The sequence below is a fragment of the Magnolia sinica genome, chromosome 8 (assembly GCF_029962835.1).
Source record: "Magnolia sinica isolate HGM2019 chromosome 8, MsV1, whole genome shotgun sequence".
Classification (NCBI taxonomy): Eukaryota; Viridiplantae; Streptophyta; class Magnoliopsida; order Magnoliales; family Magnoliaceae; genus Magnolia; species Magnolia sinica.
The window spans coordinates 41,144,178-41,163,446 of NC_080580.1; the positions used below are offsets into that span (position 1 = coordinate 41,144,178).

General features: G+C 37.6%; 1 protein-coding gene and 1 non-coding gene across 2 annotated transcripts; one reads left to right on the forward strand and one right to left on the reverse strand.

The window, feature by feature from the left end:
• The first annotated feature begins 1,074 nt into the window (after positions 1-1,074).
• On the forward strand, positions 1,075-3,823 carry LOC131254243 (uncharacterized). The gene is made up of 5 exons (XM_058255236.1): positions 1,075-1,235; positions 1,673-1,846; positions 2,273-2,516; positions 2,768-2,926; positions 3,428-3,823. Exons 1-5 carry the CDS (start codon positions 1,075-1,077, stop codon positions 3,821-3,823), a joined length of 1,134 nt encoding a protein of 377 aa, XP_058111219.1.
• A 3,553-nt stretch (positions 3,824-7,376) lies between these two features.
• On the reverse strand, positions 7,377-7,483 carry LOC131254515 (small nucleolar RNA R71). Its single transcript, XR_009175626.1, has one exon. It is a non-coding gene; the product is annotated as a small nucleolar RNA R71 (small nucleolar RNA).
• Between the last annotated feature and the right edge of the window lie 11,786 nt (positions 7,484-19,269).

The window sequence follows — 19,269 nt, forward strand, 5'->3', positions numbered from 1 at the left end:
ACAAGGATTCAATCAAGATGGACAAAGAGCGCTCGGCAAAATCACGTTGACATTGAAAATCAAGAGACCGATAACGGATGTTGTGTGTCATGTTATTGATGCAGTAACAACATCTAATCTCCTTTTAGGAAGACCTTAGATGCATCAATATGTCATCGTGCCGTCAACCCTTCACCAATGTTTCAAGTATTGTAAAGACGGGATCTAGTGTAAAGTGATGGCTGATGCAAAGCCATATACAGAGCAGAATCTTTCTTTGCTGATGCCAGATATTATGACGAATTCGCCACAAGAAATAATGAGAGAAGCAATAACAATAAAATGATGAAGGATAGCGCTATCACAGCACAAGACAGAATTGCAAAGATAGTAATGTCAGGAAAGAGAAGGTGAAGCAGAAATTCTATTTTGTACCAAAACATTTAAGATGGTGAAGACAGCCCCTGTTGACATTATTGTCACCCGAGCAGCTAGAAATTTTACAAGAAAATTACACGATGCCTCTACCGCAAGTTAAAAGGAAGAAACCATTCCTATTTATGCCTAAAAGGTTCCATGTTGAAGCTAATAATAAGAACCCTGAACCTATCAACTTCTACGCAGCGTCGGAGGGGGAGATAGAAGTATGGGGGGATAATAAGATGAAATCTGTAAAGTTGACACCTGAAGATCTGGAAGGTACAGCTCTACTAACAAAAGAATAATGAGGAATATGGGTTTCAATTGTGAAGAGCCAGCTGGTTTGAATGGTGGAAAATGTATTTTAATCTCTGTTGGGGTTGATGAGAAGAAACAGGATGGATTTTGCGGGTTGGGAGGGGAATCCTCAATAAACAGAATCACTGTAGGAGCGACAGAAGAAGAGGAAATTGAAATGATTAAACATCCCAAAGTGGCTCCCAAGCAAATAGAAGATGGGGGGCAACCGACGATTGATAACTCGTGAGAAATAAACATAGGGACAGAAGAAGAACCTCAATATTCATAAGTGTTGGTCTTTTTGAGCAAGAGGACAATCGGTATGTGATACTTTTAAAAGAAAATAAAGATGTATTTTCCTGGACATATGCTGAAATGTCGGGCCTAGAATCATCAGTGGCAATGCATCGGTTAAATATTTCCAAAGATAAGAGATCAATTAAGCAAGCGCAACGGAGGTTCCATCCAGAGATGGTTCCTCTGATTGAAGAAGAAGCGAGCAAACTCATCAAAGTTGGGTTCATCAAGGAAGTCAAGTATCCCAAGTAGATATCGAATATCGTCCCAGTGAAAAAGAAGAGTAGACAAATTAGAGTATGCGTCGACTTCAGGGACTTGAATGAAGCATGTCCCAAAGATGATTTCCCATTGCCGATTATAGAGCTGTTAATTGATAGTACGATGAAACATGTTGTCATGTCCTTCATGGATGGCTACGCAGGATATAATTAGATAAGAATGGCTCTGGAAGATGAGAAAGCTACGACATTTAGAACCTTGCTGGGAATTTACTGTTACAAAGTCATGCTTTTGGTCTTAAAAATGTTGGTGCAACATATCAGAGAGCGATGTAAAACATATTCCAAGATATGATGCACAAACATGTTGAATGTTATGTAGACGATTTGGTGGTCCGATCAAACGACCATGAAGAACATTGTGAACATCTAGTTTTAGTATTCCGTCGTTTCAGAAAGAAGCAACTGAAGATGAATCCATCTAAATGTACATTCAGAATTTTGTCAGGGAAGTTTCTCGATTTTGTTGTTAGACATCGAGGAATTGAAATCGACCTAGGAAAGATCAAAGCTATACAAGAAATGCCGCTCCCAAAGACACTGAAGGAATTAAAAAGTTTACAAGGAAAGTTGGCATATATTCATCGTTTCATTTCAAATCTTGCATGAAGGTGTCAGCCGTTTCCTCATCTGATGAAGAAAGGAGTAGAATTTGCATAGGATCAGTCATGTCAAAACACATTCGATTCAATTAAAGAGTTGCTGAAATATCCCCTAGTATTGGCAGCGCCTGTGAAAGGCAAACCCCTCATTCTCTATATTTCTACATCAAAAATTTTATTAGGGGCTTTTCTAGCACAAACGAATGAGCATGGGAAGGAAATTGCACTGTATTATTTGAGTAGAACTTTAGTGGGAGCTGAATGCAACTATGTGCCTATTGAGAAAGTGTGCCTAGCTCTAATCTTTGCAGTTCAGAAGTTAAGACATTACTGTCTCTCCCATGATGTAATCTTGATTTTGTGAGTGGATCCACTGGAATTCTTAATGACAAGGCCGATGCTATCTGAGAGATTGGCCAAGCAGATGCTTTTACTGTCAGAATATGAAATAACATATGAACTGGCAAGAGCAATAAAAGGACAAGCAGTGGGAGATTTCTTGGCAGCCCATTCCATATCGGATATCAAAATGATAAACGATGATGTATCAGATGAACAGGTGATGATGACAGAATTGCGCGGCTTGTGGCAGATGTATTTTGATGGTGCTTCCAGAACTTCAAGAACTAGTGCTGGGGTAATATTCATTAGTCTTCAAGGCGATCTATTGCCATATTCTTTCACATTAGGGGCAACATGCACCAATAATGAGGTTGAGTATCAGGCCCTCATCATAGGGATTAAAATAGCCCAGGAAATGAAGATAAGGGCATTATGAATTTTTGGCGATTCTATGTTGGTAATAAACCAGCTCATGACAGATTTCGAAGGAAGCAAGAACTCCTCCCGTATTATCGCCGTGCACAATAGCTTTTAGAGCAATTTCAGCATGTTGAAGTCAAACACATACCCAGATCAGAGGATGCAAGAGCAGATGCTTTGACCAGTCTGCCTGCAGCCTTAGCTTGTTCTAATCGGAGCCCTTTACAAGTAACAATTGAAGAAAGAAGGTTCTTATTGCTTACTGATGATGTCGAGATGGCTAAGGTACTACCCATCACAATTGATGATTGGCGCTAGCCTTTTGTGGATTATCTTAAATATGACATCCTACTAGAGGATCTCGTACAAAAGATGCAGATAAGGCAAAGAGCAAAGAAATTCATTATGTGCAATGAGGAACTTTATAAGAAGTCCTACAACGAGGTGTTGTTGCGATGTTTGGAAACGAAGGAGGCAAATCAAATATTAGGTGAAGCACATTTAGGAGAATGTGGAGCTCATCAGTCTGGTAGAAATTTATTTTATTGAATACATCGAATGGGGTATTATTGGCCAACGATGTTCAAGGATGCAATTGACTATGCACGGTGATGTCATGAATTCCAAATACATGGTGATATAATACATGTACCTCCTGAAGATTTACATCAATCAGTGACTTCTTGGCCCTTTGCAGCTTAGGGGCTTGATGTTATTAGACCCATAAATCCATCGTCATCCAGAGGGAAATAGTATATCTTGGCAACAACGGATTACTTTTCCAAGTGGATTGAAGCTATTGCGCTGAGAAGTGTTAAAGAGAGGGATGTCGTGAATTTCATACAACATGCAATAATATACCGCTACAGTATTCTGAAAAATATTGTCACTGATAATGGGACACCGTTCAAGAATAAGGGAATGAAAAGATTGTGCTGGAAATATGATATTCAGCATTCGTTCTTAACGCCCTACTATCCACCAGCTAATGGGTTAGCTGAAGCGTTTAACAAAACAATTGTGAAAATATTGAAGAAAACTGTTGCAGGGAACAAACGTGATTGGGACGAGAAGTTGCAAGAAGCTTTATGGGCTTATAGAACCACTCATCGTACTACCACGAAGGTGACACTATACTCTCTAGTCTACGGGGTTGAAGCTAATATGCCTATAGGGATGTAAGTTGCCTCGCTTAGAGTGGCAGTACATCAGTCAATGACAGATGATGAGAACGCTAAGATCAAATTGGCTAAATTAGATATGATGGATGAAAAATGGTTAGCAGCTCAACAATGATTATAGTTATATCAAGCAAGAATCTCCCCCGCTTTTGATAAAAGGGTCATGTATCGTTCTTTCAAAAAGGGCGATATGATATTAATGCTGAAAAGACTGATAGTGGTTACCCACAAAACAGGAGACAAATTTGACCCCAAATGGAATGGCCCATATATAGTACCTGAAGTGTATTCTAATGGGGCATATCGAGTAGTGGATGAAGACGGACAGGGTATAAGTATACCGGTGAACGCCTGTTTCCTAAAAATATACCGTCCATGAATATGCGTATAGTTTTGATTCAGAAGACCTACGACTTAACTTGGTATTTCTTCTCAATCAAAAGGGGGCAGGCAAGAGTGCAATAAAGATGGATCTTTATATTCCTTTTTAGTATTGTATTCTTTTTCTATGAGTATTAATGAAATACAGATTTTCAAGGTATATCAAAAGCATCAGCCATTTTGTTAGGTGAAAAGCGCCAAATATGTATATGTTGTCAATTGCCAAAATGCTAATGATAACGCCGATAATTATCGCCAATGGTCAGCGCCAATGAATTATCGTGAGAATAGGTCATCGGACGAAAAAGCTAAATGCGAAGATTACAACGAACCATAATGGCAATGATGATTTGCCCCGTATGATAGTAAGAAAGTGTTGTTGTAAAATGGAACTATGCGACTGAGTCAAGACCAAGCAGCGATGATAAGTGCCAAAAGTCAATGGATATCACCATAATCACCAAAATACGCCTATCAATATCACCATAATCACCGAAATAAGCCTATATTATCAAAATTGCTATCGTCATCAAGCTGATATTATCTTAAATATAATATGAATATTGGCAAAACACTATTAGCAATGATAAGATATCAATTGTTCATTTATATGGTTAACTACATGAAAAGTCAATGACGGCGATGGTAGCAATGATGATAGCTTATCATTTAAGGCAGTTCAGTCAAGCCTTATGTAGTCAATTATGCAGAAGAGTTATCATTGTTAGCAACATATATGTATCATTCTCATTCGGGTAGCAATGGAGTCTATGGCCCTAAAAAGCCCATAAAGAGCTTCATATGCACTTATGAGGGTGATTGACGAAGCAGTCATGTAAGACCCATGCCGTCTGTATAGTTTTAGGCAGCGTCATGAGGATGGCCGGAGAGCACCCCTTGTGAATGGGTTTGACCTTACAGGCGAAGGAAAAGTGAGTTTTCAAAGCAGGAAAACTCCCCAGATCCCTGGTTTGATTTCAGTAGTAACACATGGGGGCAAGTCTTTGAAGCAGGAGACCCTCCACTATTGGACTGGCATCCTTGGATTTAGTATCTCAATGATGGCCTTATGCACCCCGCGAACTCTAGGGAGTTACTGTGGCCAACCTTGTGCATAAATCCTATCGAGTTCACGACCTTGATAGCATCACCGGGCCCCTCTGATGGATCACAGTTTGTGAACTCCCCAGCCGATCTAGTTTTGCGATTTTACGGAACTTTGCCTATAAATAGGGGTTCCTAGGCACTTTTTGGGATATCTAGGGTTTGGAGAAGTAGAGCAAAAGGCCAGAGCTGCTTCCCAAGAGTTCTTCTTCCCTTCTCCTTAGTTTTTCATGCTTTCTTCTAGGGTTTTTAATATAATCATGTCTATGGTTAGCTAGATCCCTTAGCTAAGGCTAAGGGGTGAAGCTTGAAGCATGAATGTGATGTTTTTCTTATTTAATTCATGTTATTATTAAACTCCTTTTATTCTAGTTTGATATTTAAGGAATACTTTTAGTGTTTAATGGTTTGTTGTGATTGAAATTACAATGGATTTGCAATAGTTGCGAGTATCTTCTTTTTCTGTTTGGAGTTTGTGAAAATAAGAGATCATGTTGTTCTGTATTGTCCCTTGGGCGTGGCTAAGTGATGGAGTCCCTTATATTCTACACAATTCTTGTATGTTAGTTGTTGGATTGCTATATCCTATTGTCTACCATAGTCTCCTGGGCATGGTTAGGTGATGGAATCACTTCCAATCTTCACAACTTCCATCCATTCAGAATTAGGTCAATGGAAGTTTAGATATGATTTTATTGAATATCTTCCAATTAGATAGGATAGGACTCCAATTCCAATTGAGTGCTTTGAATTGAATAAGGAAACATCTTAATAGCTACAAGTGGATTCCTATAAACCTTAGTTTCTCACCTTTAAATTCTTAAGTTTCTAAATTCATCATCTAACAATTACTCTCTACTTTCCAGATTTAGGTTAGATCTTCTCCTAGTTTTGATTCTAATTACTCTCAGAATAGACACACAAGATTAGTCATTATGGATTCGACCTCGGTCTCACCGAGATTGTTACTACATCGCGACCCTACACTTGGGGTTCTGAACAAGTTTTTGCCGCCGTTGCCGGGGATTGACGGTTGCATTTTTCCGAGATTAACTAGTTTTAAAATTAGGTTAAGATTATAATTTTTTTACTTTCTATTTTTAGGTTTAGAAACTTTTCTAATTTGCTTTTAGAAAGTTTCTCATTTTAGGATTCTTTTATTTTTAGAAACTTACTTTTTAATTCTAGGTTTAGAACTTTTCTAATTTGTTTTATAAACTAATTTTTTTTCAAACTTTCCTTTTCTGTTTTTCTTATATCTACTTTCTAATTTTAGTTTAGAAACCTTTTATTTTCTATTTTTAGAAACTTTCTAATTTTAGAATTTCTGTTTTTCGAAACTAACTTATTTTGTTTTGTTTTGCAGGATTTTAATTAGGAACTTCTAATTTAGTAACTTCTTTCTAATTCCCTCTCTCTTTCTATTTCTAGATTTCTATTTCCCTTCTCTCTTTTAAGTTTAGGTTAGAATATGAAATTGAGGGCTGAGAGTGTTTCATGCCTAAGTGGGTCGGTGACAACACTCGACGTCTTTTGAGCAAATTAGGATTGGGTGAGGGGTTATCTATCCATCACGGGATTAGACACCACTCGAGATTCTTAGAGTTAATTGAGGTTATGGCTGCCAATCAACTGGTCAATCAATCGGGAAGATAACCTCAACCTAGGGTTGAGGAAGTCTAGGATGAGAATGAGGTGCATCAAGCACCCCGCCTCGTAGTTTGCAAGACTATTTACAACCGGCAGGAGTGAGCACACCCTCATGCATGGTTTTCCTAGAAAATACGGGACACATGGATATCAAGCCAGGGGTGATCCAACTCATTCCAAAATTCCACGGGCTTGAATTTGAAGGTCTATATTTGCACATGAAAGAGGTTGATGAGATCATAACCACTTTATATTTTCCAAACGTGTCTGAGGACACGGTCAGACTGAAACTCTTTCCCTTCTCTTTGAAAGAGAAAGCTAAGACGTGGTTGCATTCACTACGTCCCAGATCTATTGGCACATGAAATGACATGATAAGGGAGTTCATAAAGAAATATTTTCCACATCATAAAACGAACACCCTTAGAAAGTCAATCATGAACTTTGCCCAAAAGGTGGATGAAACATTCTTCCAATGTTGGGAGCGGTTTAAGGATTTTGTCGGTTCATGCCCACAACACAGTTTTGAAACATGGCACATTACACACTTTGTCTATGTTGGACTGACATCTTCCATGGGCCAATTACACTACGCCAAAACAGTGAAAAAAGGATGGTTGAAAACCGTCTCAAATGACCAAAAAGGACAGTCATGGATCGTCGCATGGGCCGTCATATTTTGAGGCGTCATATTACTTAAAGGACGGTCACGAACTATCATTCTTATTGACATTTGAAGGACGGTCATGGACCATCTGTAAAAAGGACAATCATGGACCATCCTTAAAAAGGAGTGTCATGAACCGTCTCTTATGACCCTTAAAAGGACGGTCATGGACCGTCTATAAAAAGGACTTTTATGAACCGTCTCTTATGAGCCTTAAAAGGACGGTCATGGACCATCCTTTAAAAGGACGGTTATGGGCCGTCCTTAAAAAGGACAGCTATGAACCGTCTCTTATGACCCTTAAAAGGACGGTCTTCGACCATCTCATATTTGAATATTTAGAAAAATATGGATGGCTTAGAGCCGTCAGAAATTTTCAAATATGACACGGTCGATATACACCTATTACAATATATTTCATCGTATTCTTCCTGATATATACCTGTTATATAATATATTTTATCATATTCACATTCACATCCATCTAAACCTAAACTATGTAAATCCATCCAAACATAAACTACATCATCCAAACACAAACAATCTTATCCACATTACATTCATCCACGCATAAATACATATAAGTTTAACATCATAAATAAAAAAAAGGAAAAAAATCCGCAACAATTTTCTTTTTGTGTCTTTCATCTAAAAAAAATATTCAACAAACAAAACATTATAATTCAAAATCATGAAGAATTGCAGAAACTTCTTCTAAAAAAGTGGGCACACTTTTTTAAAATAAAACTGATCATTAAAATAAAACTAATGCAAGCAAATAATGCAAAAAAGTGTTTCAATTCAAGTTAATAGAAACAACAACAAAAATTATAGCTTTTTAAAAAGGGGCATGTGTTAAAAGGGATACATTTTTGTTTGTTGCCATGTGATTGGGCTACATTATTACAGCAATCGGATTCGGGTTCGGGATCGGGTTTAGGTTTGGGTTTTCAAGTTTAGGTTTAACTTTAGGTTAGCGAGTTGAGATTAGGATTAGGTGTAGGTTTAGGTTTAGGGATCTGAGAATACATTTAGGTTTTAGGTTTAGGTTTAGGTTTTAGGTTATAGGTTAACCTTTAGGTTTTAGGTTTAGGTTAAGGTTAGGTTATAGGTTATAAGTTTAGGTTATAGGTTATAGGTTAAGGTTTTAGGTCATAGGTTTTGGTTTAGGTTAAGGTTATAGGTTTAGGTTAAGGTTTAGGTTTAGGTTGTAAGCTATAGGTTTAGGGAATTGAGAATAGGTTAAGGTTAAGGTTTAGGAAATCGGGTTCGGGTTCGGGATCGGGTTTAGGTTTGGGTTTTCAAGTTTAGGTTTAGGTTTAGGTTAGGGAGTTGAGATTAGGATTAGGTGTAGGTTTAGGTTTAGGTTAGGGAGTTGAGATTAGGATTAGGTGTAGGTTTAGGTTTAGGTATTTGAGAATACATTTAGGTTTTAGGTTTAGGTTTAGGTTATAGGTTATAGGTTTAGGTTTAGGTTTAGGTTAAGGTTTAGGTTAAGTTTAGGTCTAGGTTATAAGCTATAGGTTTAGGGAATTGAGAATAGGTTTAGGTTTAGGAAATCGGGTTCGGGTTTAGGTTTGGGTTTTCAAGTTTAGGTTTAGGTTTAGGTTAGGGAGTTGAGATTAGGATTAGGTGTAGGTTTAGGTTTAGGTATTTGAGAATACATTTAGGTTTTAGGTTTAGGTTTAGGTTATAGGTTATAAGTTTACGTTAAGGTTTAGGTTTAGGTTTAGGTTAAGTTCAGGTTTAGGTTATAAGCTATAGGTTTAGGGAATTGAGAATAGGTTAAGGTTTAAGTTTAGGAAATCGGGTTCGGGTTCGGGTTCGGGATCGGGTTTAGGTTTGGGTTTTCAAGTTTAGGTTTAGGTTTAGGTTAGGGAGTTGAGATTAGGATTAGGTGTAGGTTTAGGTTTAGGAATTTGAGAATACATTTAGGTTTTAGGTTTAGGTTTAGGTTTTAGGTTATAGGTTAAGGTTTATGTTTTAGGTTAAGGTTAAGGTTAGGTTATAGGTTATAGGTTAAGGTTTTAGGTCATAGGTTTTGGTTTAGGTTAAGGTTTAGGTTAAGGTTTAGGGTTCGGGTTTGGGATCGGGTTTATGTTAGGATTTTCAAGTTTAGGTTTAGGTTTAGGTTAGGGAGTTGAGATTAGGATTAGGTGTAGGTTTAGGTTTATGGATTTGAGAATACATTTAGGTTTTAGGTTTAGGTTTAGGTTTTAGGTTATAGGTTAGGGTTTAGGTTTTAGGTTTAAGTTAAGGTTAGGTTATAGGTTATAAGTTTAGGTTATAAGTTATAGGTTAAGGTTTTAGGTCATATGTTTTGGTTTAGGTTAAGGGTATAGGTTTAGGTTTAGTCTATAAGCTATAGGTTTAGGGAATTGAGAATAGGTTAAGGTTTAGGTTTAGGAAATCGGGTTCAGGTTTGGGATCAGGTTTAGGTTTGGGTTTTCAAGTTTAGGTTTAGGTTTAGGTTAGGGAGTTGAGATTAGGATTAGGTGTAGGTTTAGGTTTAGAGATTTGAGAATACATTATAGGTTAAGGTTTTAGATCATAGGTTTTGGTTAGGTTAAGGTTATAGGTTTAGGTTTAGGTTTAGGTTAAGGTTTATGTTTAGGTTATAAGCTATAGGTTTTAGGAATTGAGAATAGGTTAAGGTTTAGGTTTAGGAAATCGATTCGGGTTCAGGATCAGGTTTAGGTTTGGGTTTTCAAGTTTAGGTTTAGGTTTAGGTTAGGGAGTTGAGATTAGGATTAGGTGTAGGTTTAGGTTTAGGGATTTGAGAATACATTTAGGTTTTAGGTTTAGGTTTAGGTTTTAGGTTATAGGTTAAGGTTTATGTTTTAGGTTTAGGTTAAGTTTAGATTATAGGTTATAAGTTTAGGTTATAGGTTATAGGTTAATGTTTTAGGTCATAGGTTTTGTTTTAGGTTAAGGTTATAGGTTTAGGTTAAGGTTTAGGTTTAGGTTTAGGGAATTAAGTTTAGGTTATAGGTTAAGGTTATAGGTTAAGGTTTAGGTTTAGGTTTAGGTTATAGGTTTTGGGATTTGAGTATAGGTTTAGGTTAAGGTTATAAGTTTAGGTTCAGGAAATCGGGATCGGGTTCGGGTTTAGGTTTCGTATTACATGTTTAGGTTTAGGTTTAGGAAATGGAGTTTAGATTAGGATTAGGTGTAGGTTTAGGTTTAGGGAGTTGAGATTAGGATTAGGTTTAGGTTTAGGTTTAGGGATTTGAGAATACATTTAGGTTTTAGGTTTAGGTTTAGGTTATAGGTTATAGGTTAAGGTTTATGTTTTAGGTTAAGGTTAAGGTTAGGTTATAGGTTATAAGTTTAGATTATAGGTTATAGGTTAAGGTTTTAGGTCATAGGTTTTGGTTTAGGTTAAGGTTTAGGTTAAGGTTTAGGTTTAGGTTATAAGCTATAGGTTTAAGGAATTGAGAATAGGTTAAGGTTTAGGTTTAAGAAATCGGGTTCGGGTTTGGGATCGGGTTTAGGTTTGGATTTTCAAGTTTAGGTTTAGGTTTAGGTTAGGGAGTTGAGATTAGGATTAGGTGTAGGTTTAGGTTTATGGATTTGAGAATACATTTAGGTTTTAGGTTTAGGTTTAAGTTTTAGGTTATAGGTTAGGGTTTAGGTTTTAGGTTTAAGTTAAGGTTAGGTTATAGGTTATAAGTTTAGGTTATAGGTTATAGGTTAAGGTTTTAGGTCATATGTTTTGGTTTAGGTTAAGGGTACCGGTTTAGGTTAAGGTTTAGGTTTAATTTATAAGCTATAGGTTTAGGGAATTGAGAATAGGTTAAGGTTTAGGTTTAGGAAATCGGGTTCGGGTTTGGGATCAGGTTTAGGTTTGGGTTTTCAAGTTTAGGTTTAGGTTTAGGTTAGGGAGTTGAGATTAGGATTAGGTGTAGGTTTAGGTTTAGAGATTTGAGAATACATTATAGGTTAAGGTTTTAGGTCATAGGTTTTGGTTAGGTTAAGGTTATAGGTTTAGGTTTAGGTTTAGGTTAAGGTTTATGTTTAGGTTATAAGCTATAGGTTTTAGGAATTGAGAATAGGTTAAGGTTTAGGTTTAGGAAATCGATTCGGGTTCAGGATCAGGTTTAGGTTTGGGTTTTCAAGTTTAGGTTTAGGTTTAGGTTAGGGAGTTGAGATTAGGATTAGGTGTAGGTTTAGGTTTAGGGATTTGAGAATACATTTAGGTTTTAGGTTTAGGTTTAAGTTTTAGGTTATAGGTTAGGGTTTAGGTTTTAGGATTAAGTTAAGGTTAGGTTATAGGTTATAAGTTTAGGTTATAGGTTATAGGTTAAGGTTTTAGGTCATATGTTTTGGTTTAGGTTAAGGGTACCGGTTTAGGTTTAATTTATAAGCTATAGGTTTAGGGAATTGAGAATAGGTTAAGGTTTAGGTTTAGGAAATCGGGTTCGGGTTTGGGATCAGGTTTAGGTTTGGGTTTTCAAGTTTAGGTTTAGGTTTAGGTTAGGGAGTTGAGATTAGGATTAGGTGTAGGTTTAGGTTTAGAGATTTGAGAATACATTATAGGTTAAGGTTTTAGGTCATAGGTTTTGGTTAGGTTAAGGTTATAGGTTTAGGTTTAGGTTTAGGTTAAGGTTTATGTTTAGGTTATAAGCTATAGGTTTTAGGAATTGAGAATAGGTTAAGGTTTAGGTTTAGGAAATCGATTCGGGTTTAGGATCAGGTTTAGGTTTGGGTTTTCAAGTTTAGGTTTAGGTTTAGGTTAGGGAGTTGAGATTAGGATTAGGTGTAGGTTTAGGTTTAGGGATTTGAGAATACATTTAGGTTTTAGGTTTAGGTTTAGGTTTAGGTTTTAGGTTATAGGTTAAGGTTTATGTTTTAGGTTTAGGTTAAGTTTAGGTTATAGGTTATAAGTTTAGGTTATAGGTTATAGGTTAATGTTTTAGGTCATAGGTTTTGGTTTAGGTTAAGGTTATAGGTTTAGGTTAAGGTTTAGGTTTAGGTATAGGGAATTAAGTTTAGGTTATAGGTTAAGGTTTAGGTTTAGGTTTAGGTTTAGGTTATAGGTTTTGGGATTTGATTATAGGTTTAGGTTAAGGTTATAAGTTTAGGTTCAGGAAATCGGGATCGGGTTCGGGTTTAGGTTTCGTATTACATGTTTAGGTTTAGGTTTAGGAAATGGAGTTTAGATTAGGATTAGGTGTAGGTTTAGGTTTAGGGAGTTGAGATTAGGATTAGGTTTAGGTTTAGGTTTAGGGATTTGAGAATACATTTAGGTTTTAGGTTTAGGTTTAGGTTATAGGTTATAGGTTAAGGTTTATGTTTTAGGTTAAGGTTAAGGTTAGGTTATAGGTTATAAGTTTAGGTTATAGGTTATAGGTTAAGGTTTTAGGTCATAGGTTTTGGTTTAGGTTAAGGTTTAGGTTAAGGTTTAGGTTTAGGTTATAAGCTATAGGTTTAAGGAATTGAGAATAGGTTAAGGTTTAGGTTTAAGAAATCGGGTTCGGGTTTGGGATCGGGTTTAGGTTTGGATTTTCAAGTTTAGGTTTAGGTTTAGGTTAGGGAGTTGAGATTAGGATTAGGTGTAGGTTTAGGTTTATGGATTTGAGAATACATTTAGGTTTTAGGTTTAGGTTTAGGTTATAGGTTATAGGTTAGGGTTTAGGTTTTAGGTTTAAGTTAAGGTTAGGTTATAGGTTATAAGTTTAGGTTATAGGTTATAGGTTAAGGTTTTAGGTCATATGTTTTGGTTTAGGTTAAGGGTATAGGTTTAGGTTAAGGTTTAGGTTTAGTTTATAAGCTATAGGTTTAGGGAATTGAGAATAGGTTAAGGTTTAGGTTTAGGAAATCGGGTTCGGGTTTGGGATCAGGTTTAGGTTTGGGTTTTCAAGTTTAGGTTTAGGTTTAGGTTAGGGAGTTGAGATTATGATTAGGTGTAGGTTTATGTTTAGAGATTTGAGAATACATTATAGGTTAAGGTTTTAGGTCATAGGTTTTGGTTAGGTTAAGGTTATAGGTTTAGGTTTAGGTTTATGTTAAGGTTTATATTTTGGTTATAAGCTATAGGTTTTAGGAATTGAGAATAGGTTAAGGTTTAGGTTTAGGAAATCGATTCGGGTTCAGGATCAGGTTTAGGTTTGGGTTTTCAAGTTTAGGTTTAGGTTTAGGTTAGGGAGTTGAGATTAGGATTAGGTGTAGGTTTAGGTATAGGGATTTGAGAATACATTTAGGTTATAGGTTTAGGTTTAGGTTATAGGTTATAGGTTAAGGTTTATGTTTTAGGTTTAGGTTAAGGTTAGGTTATAAGTTTAGGTTATAGGTTATAGGTTAATGTTTTAGGTCATAGGTTTTGGTTTAGGTTAAGGTTATAGGTTTAGGTTAAGGTTTAGGTTTAGGTTTAGGGAATTAAGTTTAGGTTATAGGTTAAGGTTATAGGTTAAGGTTTAGGTTTAGGTTTAGGTTTAGGTTATAGGTTTTGGGATTTGAGTATAGGTTTAGGTTAAGGTTATAAGTTTAGGTTCAGGAAATCGGGATCGGGTTCGGGTTTAGGTTTCGTATTACATGTTTAGGTTTAGGTTTAGGAAATGGAGTTTAGATTAAGATTAGGTGTGGGTTTAGGTTTAGGGATTTGAGAATATGTTAAGGTTTAGGTTTAGGAAATTGGGTTCGGGTTCGAGATCGGGTTTACATTTGGGTTTTAGGTGTAGGTTTAGGTTATAGGTTATAAGTGTAGGTTTAGGTTTAGGTTTAGGTTATAGGTTTTGAGATTTGAGAATAGGTTTAGGTTATAAGAATAGGTTTAGGTTTAGGTATTATGTTTTGGTTATGGTTATAGGTTTTGTTTTAGGTTTAGGTTAGGTTATAGGTTAGGGTTTAGGGAATTGAGTTTAGGTTACATGTTATAGGTTAAGGTTTAGGTTATAGGTTAAAGTTTAGGTTTAGGTTTAGGTTTTAGGTTATAGGTTATGAGTTTAGGTTATAGGTTTAGGTTAAGGTTTAGGTTTAGGTTTAGGTTATAAGTTATAGGTTAAATAGGTTTAGGTTATAGGTTATAGGTTATAGGTTTAGGGATTTGAGAATAGGTTTAGGTTATAGGTTTAGGTTATAGGTTATACGTAATAGGTTTAGGTTTAGGTTTTGGTTTAAGTTATAGGTTTAGGGATTTGAGAATAGGTTTAGGTTATAGGTTTAGGTTACGGTTATAGGTTTAGGTTAAGGTTAAGGTTATAGGTTTAGGTTTAGGTTTAGGTTATAGGTTATAGGTTTAGGTTTAGGTTAGGTTATAGGTTTTTGGTTAAGGTTTATGTTATAGTTATAGGTTTTGGGATTTGAGAATAAGTTTATGTTATAAGTATAAGTTTAGGTTAGGTTATAGGTTAAGGTTTAGGGAATTGAGTTTAGGTTATAGGTTCAAGTTATAGGTCATAAGTTATTGGTTTAGGTTACGGTTTAGGTTATAGGTTTTTGGATTTGAGAATAGGTTTAGGTTTAGGTTAAGTTATAAGTTAAGGTTTAGGTAATTGAGTTTAGGTTATATGTTATAGGTTAAGGTTTAGGTTTAGGTTTAGGTTTAGGTAATTGAGTTTAGGTTATATGTTATAGGTTAAGGTTTAGGTTTAGGTTTAGGTTTTAGGTTTTGGTTTAGGTTTTAGGTTTTAGGTTATGGGTTTGGGTTATAGGTTTAGGATAAGGTTTAGGTTTAGGTTTAGGTTTAGGTTATAGGTTAAATAGGTTTAGGTTATAGGTTATAGGTTTAGGTTTAGGTTATAGGTTTAGGGATTTGAGAATAGGTTTAGGTTATAGGTTATACGTTGTAGGTTTAGGTTTAGGTTTTGGTTTAGGTTATAGGTTTAGGGATTTGAGAATAGGTTTAGGTTATAGGTTTAGGTTTAGGTTATAGGCTTAGGTTAAGGTTATAGGTTAAGGTTAAGGATATAGGTTTAGGTTTAGGTTAAGGTTATAGGTTTAGGTTTAGGTTAGGTTATAGGTTTTTGGTTAAGGTTTATGTTATAGTTATAGGTTTTGGGATTTGAGAATAGGTTTAGGTTATACCAACTATATTAACACTGCCCGGGATTCTGAGGCAATAAGCCTGATCGAGGTAAGAGAATCAAATGCCTCCAGGAGAGACTTAGCTCGGAAGGTGAGGGACGAACTCTAATCGAGGTCTGTAGAGTCATGAGCCATAGGCAAAATATATAAGATGCATAAAGTTAACTCAGATAACAAGGCAGCAACGTCTAAAGGGATCGATTAAGGCCTAAATGCTAGAAGTCTTCTAACCGACCATAAAACCATCCCATATTAGGTCGATTACAATGTTGGCTATCGGATTAAGAAAGGATATCTGTTATAGACTGACCCTATCTCATCCGACAGAAGACAAAAAGCCCCATCCTTGCAACCAGCCGAGACTTGGTTATTACTAGAGCCGGTTAAGGCCGAGCCAAACAACGAAGAGACAGTGTAAACACAAATACCATCCCGAAAATCTTGTGAAAGGATTCACTGCTCCGAAGATCTCGGGATTAGATAAAATCCATAAACAGATTATGACTAAATCAAATCTTCGAAATACACGAAAGAGAATCCCTGCACGATGGGACCCTTCCATTCCTATAAGAACAGGAAATCTCTACGGTAAAAGGTATGCAAAAAAGCCTCTCAAAAACCTTCCTACCTATTCCTGTCCTTGACTTTAACGTCTGAGGTTCCCCGGCTCTTCTCCTTATGCAGGTAACAGGTAGAGGAAGGGCGCGCCAGTTTTTTGCATCAACAGATTAGCACCGTCTGTGGGAAACGATACGAAAAGTTATTTTCTAGGCTCTATCCAGAAGCTTCAAACAAATTTTAATGGCGAGAACTAGAAGGACTGTTCAAGATGAACCGAATGAGGTCGCTATCATTGGACTGCCTGCAACTAAAGGACCACCAAGTACGAACGGAGCCTGAAGTGTTCAGAATCAACCAGACAGTCGACAGGGTTCTGCTGCTCATCCGGCAACCTCTGCCACAACTAGGAATACTCAGTGGAACCGAGGCAATGGACGATTGGACAAGGAGGTTCAGGAACTCAGATCTGATATAAATGTCATGAAGCAAATGTTGGAACAGATTCATCGCCAGCAACTCCCGTTACCGCCGCGTACAACAGAAGGTCAGGTGACGAACGCTCCATAGCAATTCACCGACCTCGAGCCTATTGCTCCACAATCTGCCCCTCAGCAAAGTCAGGACCATAGCCCGTCCGAGCCTATACCCGCTCATTCCGTGACCGCCCTGCTGCCCGACAACGATCTTCGACATGAAATAGATCGAAGAAGGTGGTAGGCCTCCAGTTGAAGGGACTGCAGAAAGTGACGAGCCCTGGAAAGCTTACCTCCAAGACTTAAGGAGGGAAGTATGAGAAGAGATTGCAAACATGAAACAAGGTCACGATGCACACCTGACTAGGCCCATGGCAAAAGTGTTCCGTTCATAGAAGAAATAATTCAAGCTCGGCTACCCAAACGATTCCGTCTCCCACAGATTACACCCTTCACCGGTAAGACCGATCCGACCGAGCACATTGAATCCTTCAGAACATATATGGAACTACATAACGCCTCAAATGTCGTGATGTGTCGAGCCTTCTCTCTTACTCTGGCTGATGTAGCTCAACTTTATTTCAAATAGTTAAAACTGAAGTCCATCAGCTCATTCACGGAACTTAGCGACGTCTTCCTCACTAATTTCATTGGTGAGAAAAAGAAACTGAAACCGTCCGCCCATTTGAACAACATAGTTCAAAAGGAGGGAGAACTACTAAAAGATTATATCAAGCATTTTAACTTTGAGTCGCTCTAAGTCCGGAAGCATTCAGACGAAACAGCCCTTAACTCGATCATGCAAGGCGTAAGGGACAAGCCGTTCCTAGTGTCCTTGGACAAAAATCCACCCCTGACTCTGGCTGAATTCATGGCCCGGTCAGATAAGTATGTGGATGCCGAGGAAACCTAGATCATGCGCGAAGGTGCCCAGAATGAAAATTTTCTGACCAAAGAGTCAGCGAAAAAAGAAGTTGACTCGGCTGGTGGAAAGAAGCGTAAGGAAGATCGGGCACGTGATGAGCGTAGGTCAGGTAAGTGGCCCGATCACAAGTTTTCGACATACACTCCACTCAATAAACCACAAGAGCAGGTGTTGTTGGAAATTAAGAGTGAAGGATTCGTCAATTGGTCGAATAAACTCCGAGGCAATCCGAACCGACGGAGTAAGGACAAATATTGCCATTACCATCGCGATCATGGCCATAACACAAGAAATTGTTATCACTTAAAAGAACAAATCGATAGGCTCATATGAGAAGGCCGACTAAGAGAGCATATCGAGAGAACCGAGATAATGGATGAACGTCAGGGTAATAACCGACCCACTGAGGAAATCTGAATAATAGTAGGTGGTCCTCGAGGCGGGGGAGACTCAAACAATGCTCAGAAAAATCATGCCAGGAGCATCAGTCGACCCGAGTCCAAAATCTTAATCCTGTCTCGGCCCTCAGAGGAGAAGAAATGGGAGAGATATTGCATATCCTTCACCGACGAAGACGCCCGAGGCATCTATCATCCGCATGATCATGTCTTGGTCATCATGCTGACTATAGCAAACCGAAAGGTATTCCGCATCCTCGTCGATATAGGGTCATCTGTAGATATATTGTTCACTCAAGCATTTAACAAAATGGGAATTGAACGATCAGCTTTGCGACCGGATCACACCCCATTGATCAGCTTCTCGAGAGGACGAATACTTCTTGAAGGAGTCATTCCATTGCCTCTCACTGCCGAGAGCCCTCCTCATCAAGTAACAGTAATGGTCGACTTTCTAATAGTCAATCAGCCGTTAGTTTACAATGCAATACTCAGCCGACCCTCTTTGTGTCTTCTCCAAGCTGTAGTGTCGACTTACCACCTTTCCATGAAATTTCTGACTGAGTCGGGAGTAGGAATCATTAAAGGTAACCAACAAGATGCAAGACGCTGCTATGCCATGGCTGTAAAAGCTCCAACTGAGGTATCCACGATTGAATCACTGGATCCTCGTACGGAGACCAATGAACGAGGACAACTGGTAGAGGACCTTATCTTGGTGCCTTTGGTCGAGATAGACGAGTTTAAAACAGTGCATATTGGCTCTTCTCTATAGTCTCCCCTGAAAGACAAATTGATAGCTCTACTCCGACGATATGCTGATGTATTCGCATGGAGCCATGAAGACATGCCAGGAATTAATCCTTTGGTGATGACTCATCGACTCAACATTGATTCGACTTACAGGCCGATCCGACAGAAGCGACGTCCCCTCGGCCCTGAAAGGTATACTATCATTTAAGAAGAGGTTAGCAAGCTCCTTAAGGCCAAATTCATAGAGGAGATATACTATCCAGAATGGGTAGCTAATGTAGTACTTGTGAAAAACTCCAATGAGAAGTGGCGAGTCTGTATTGACTATACCGACCTAAAAAAAGCTTGTCCAAAGGATAGCTTCCCTCTTTCAAGAATCGATTAGCTGGTAGATAGCACGACAGGGCATGAACTTCTTAGCTTTATGGATGCTTACTCTGGATACAATCAAATTATAATACATCAATCTGATAAATGTAAGACTACATTTGTCATCGACAAAGGACTTTA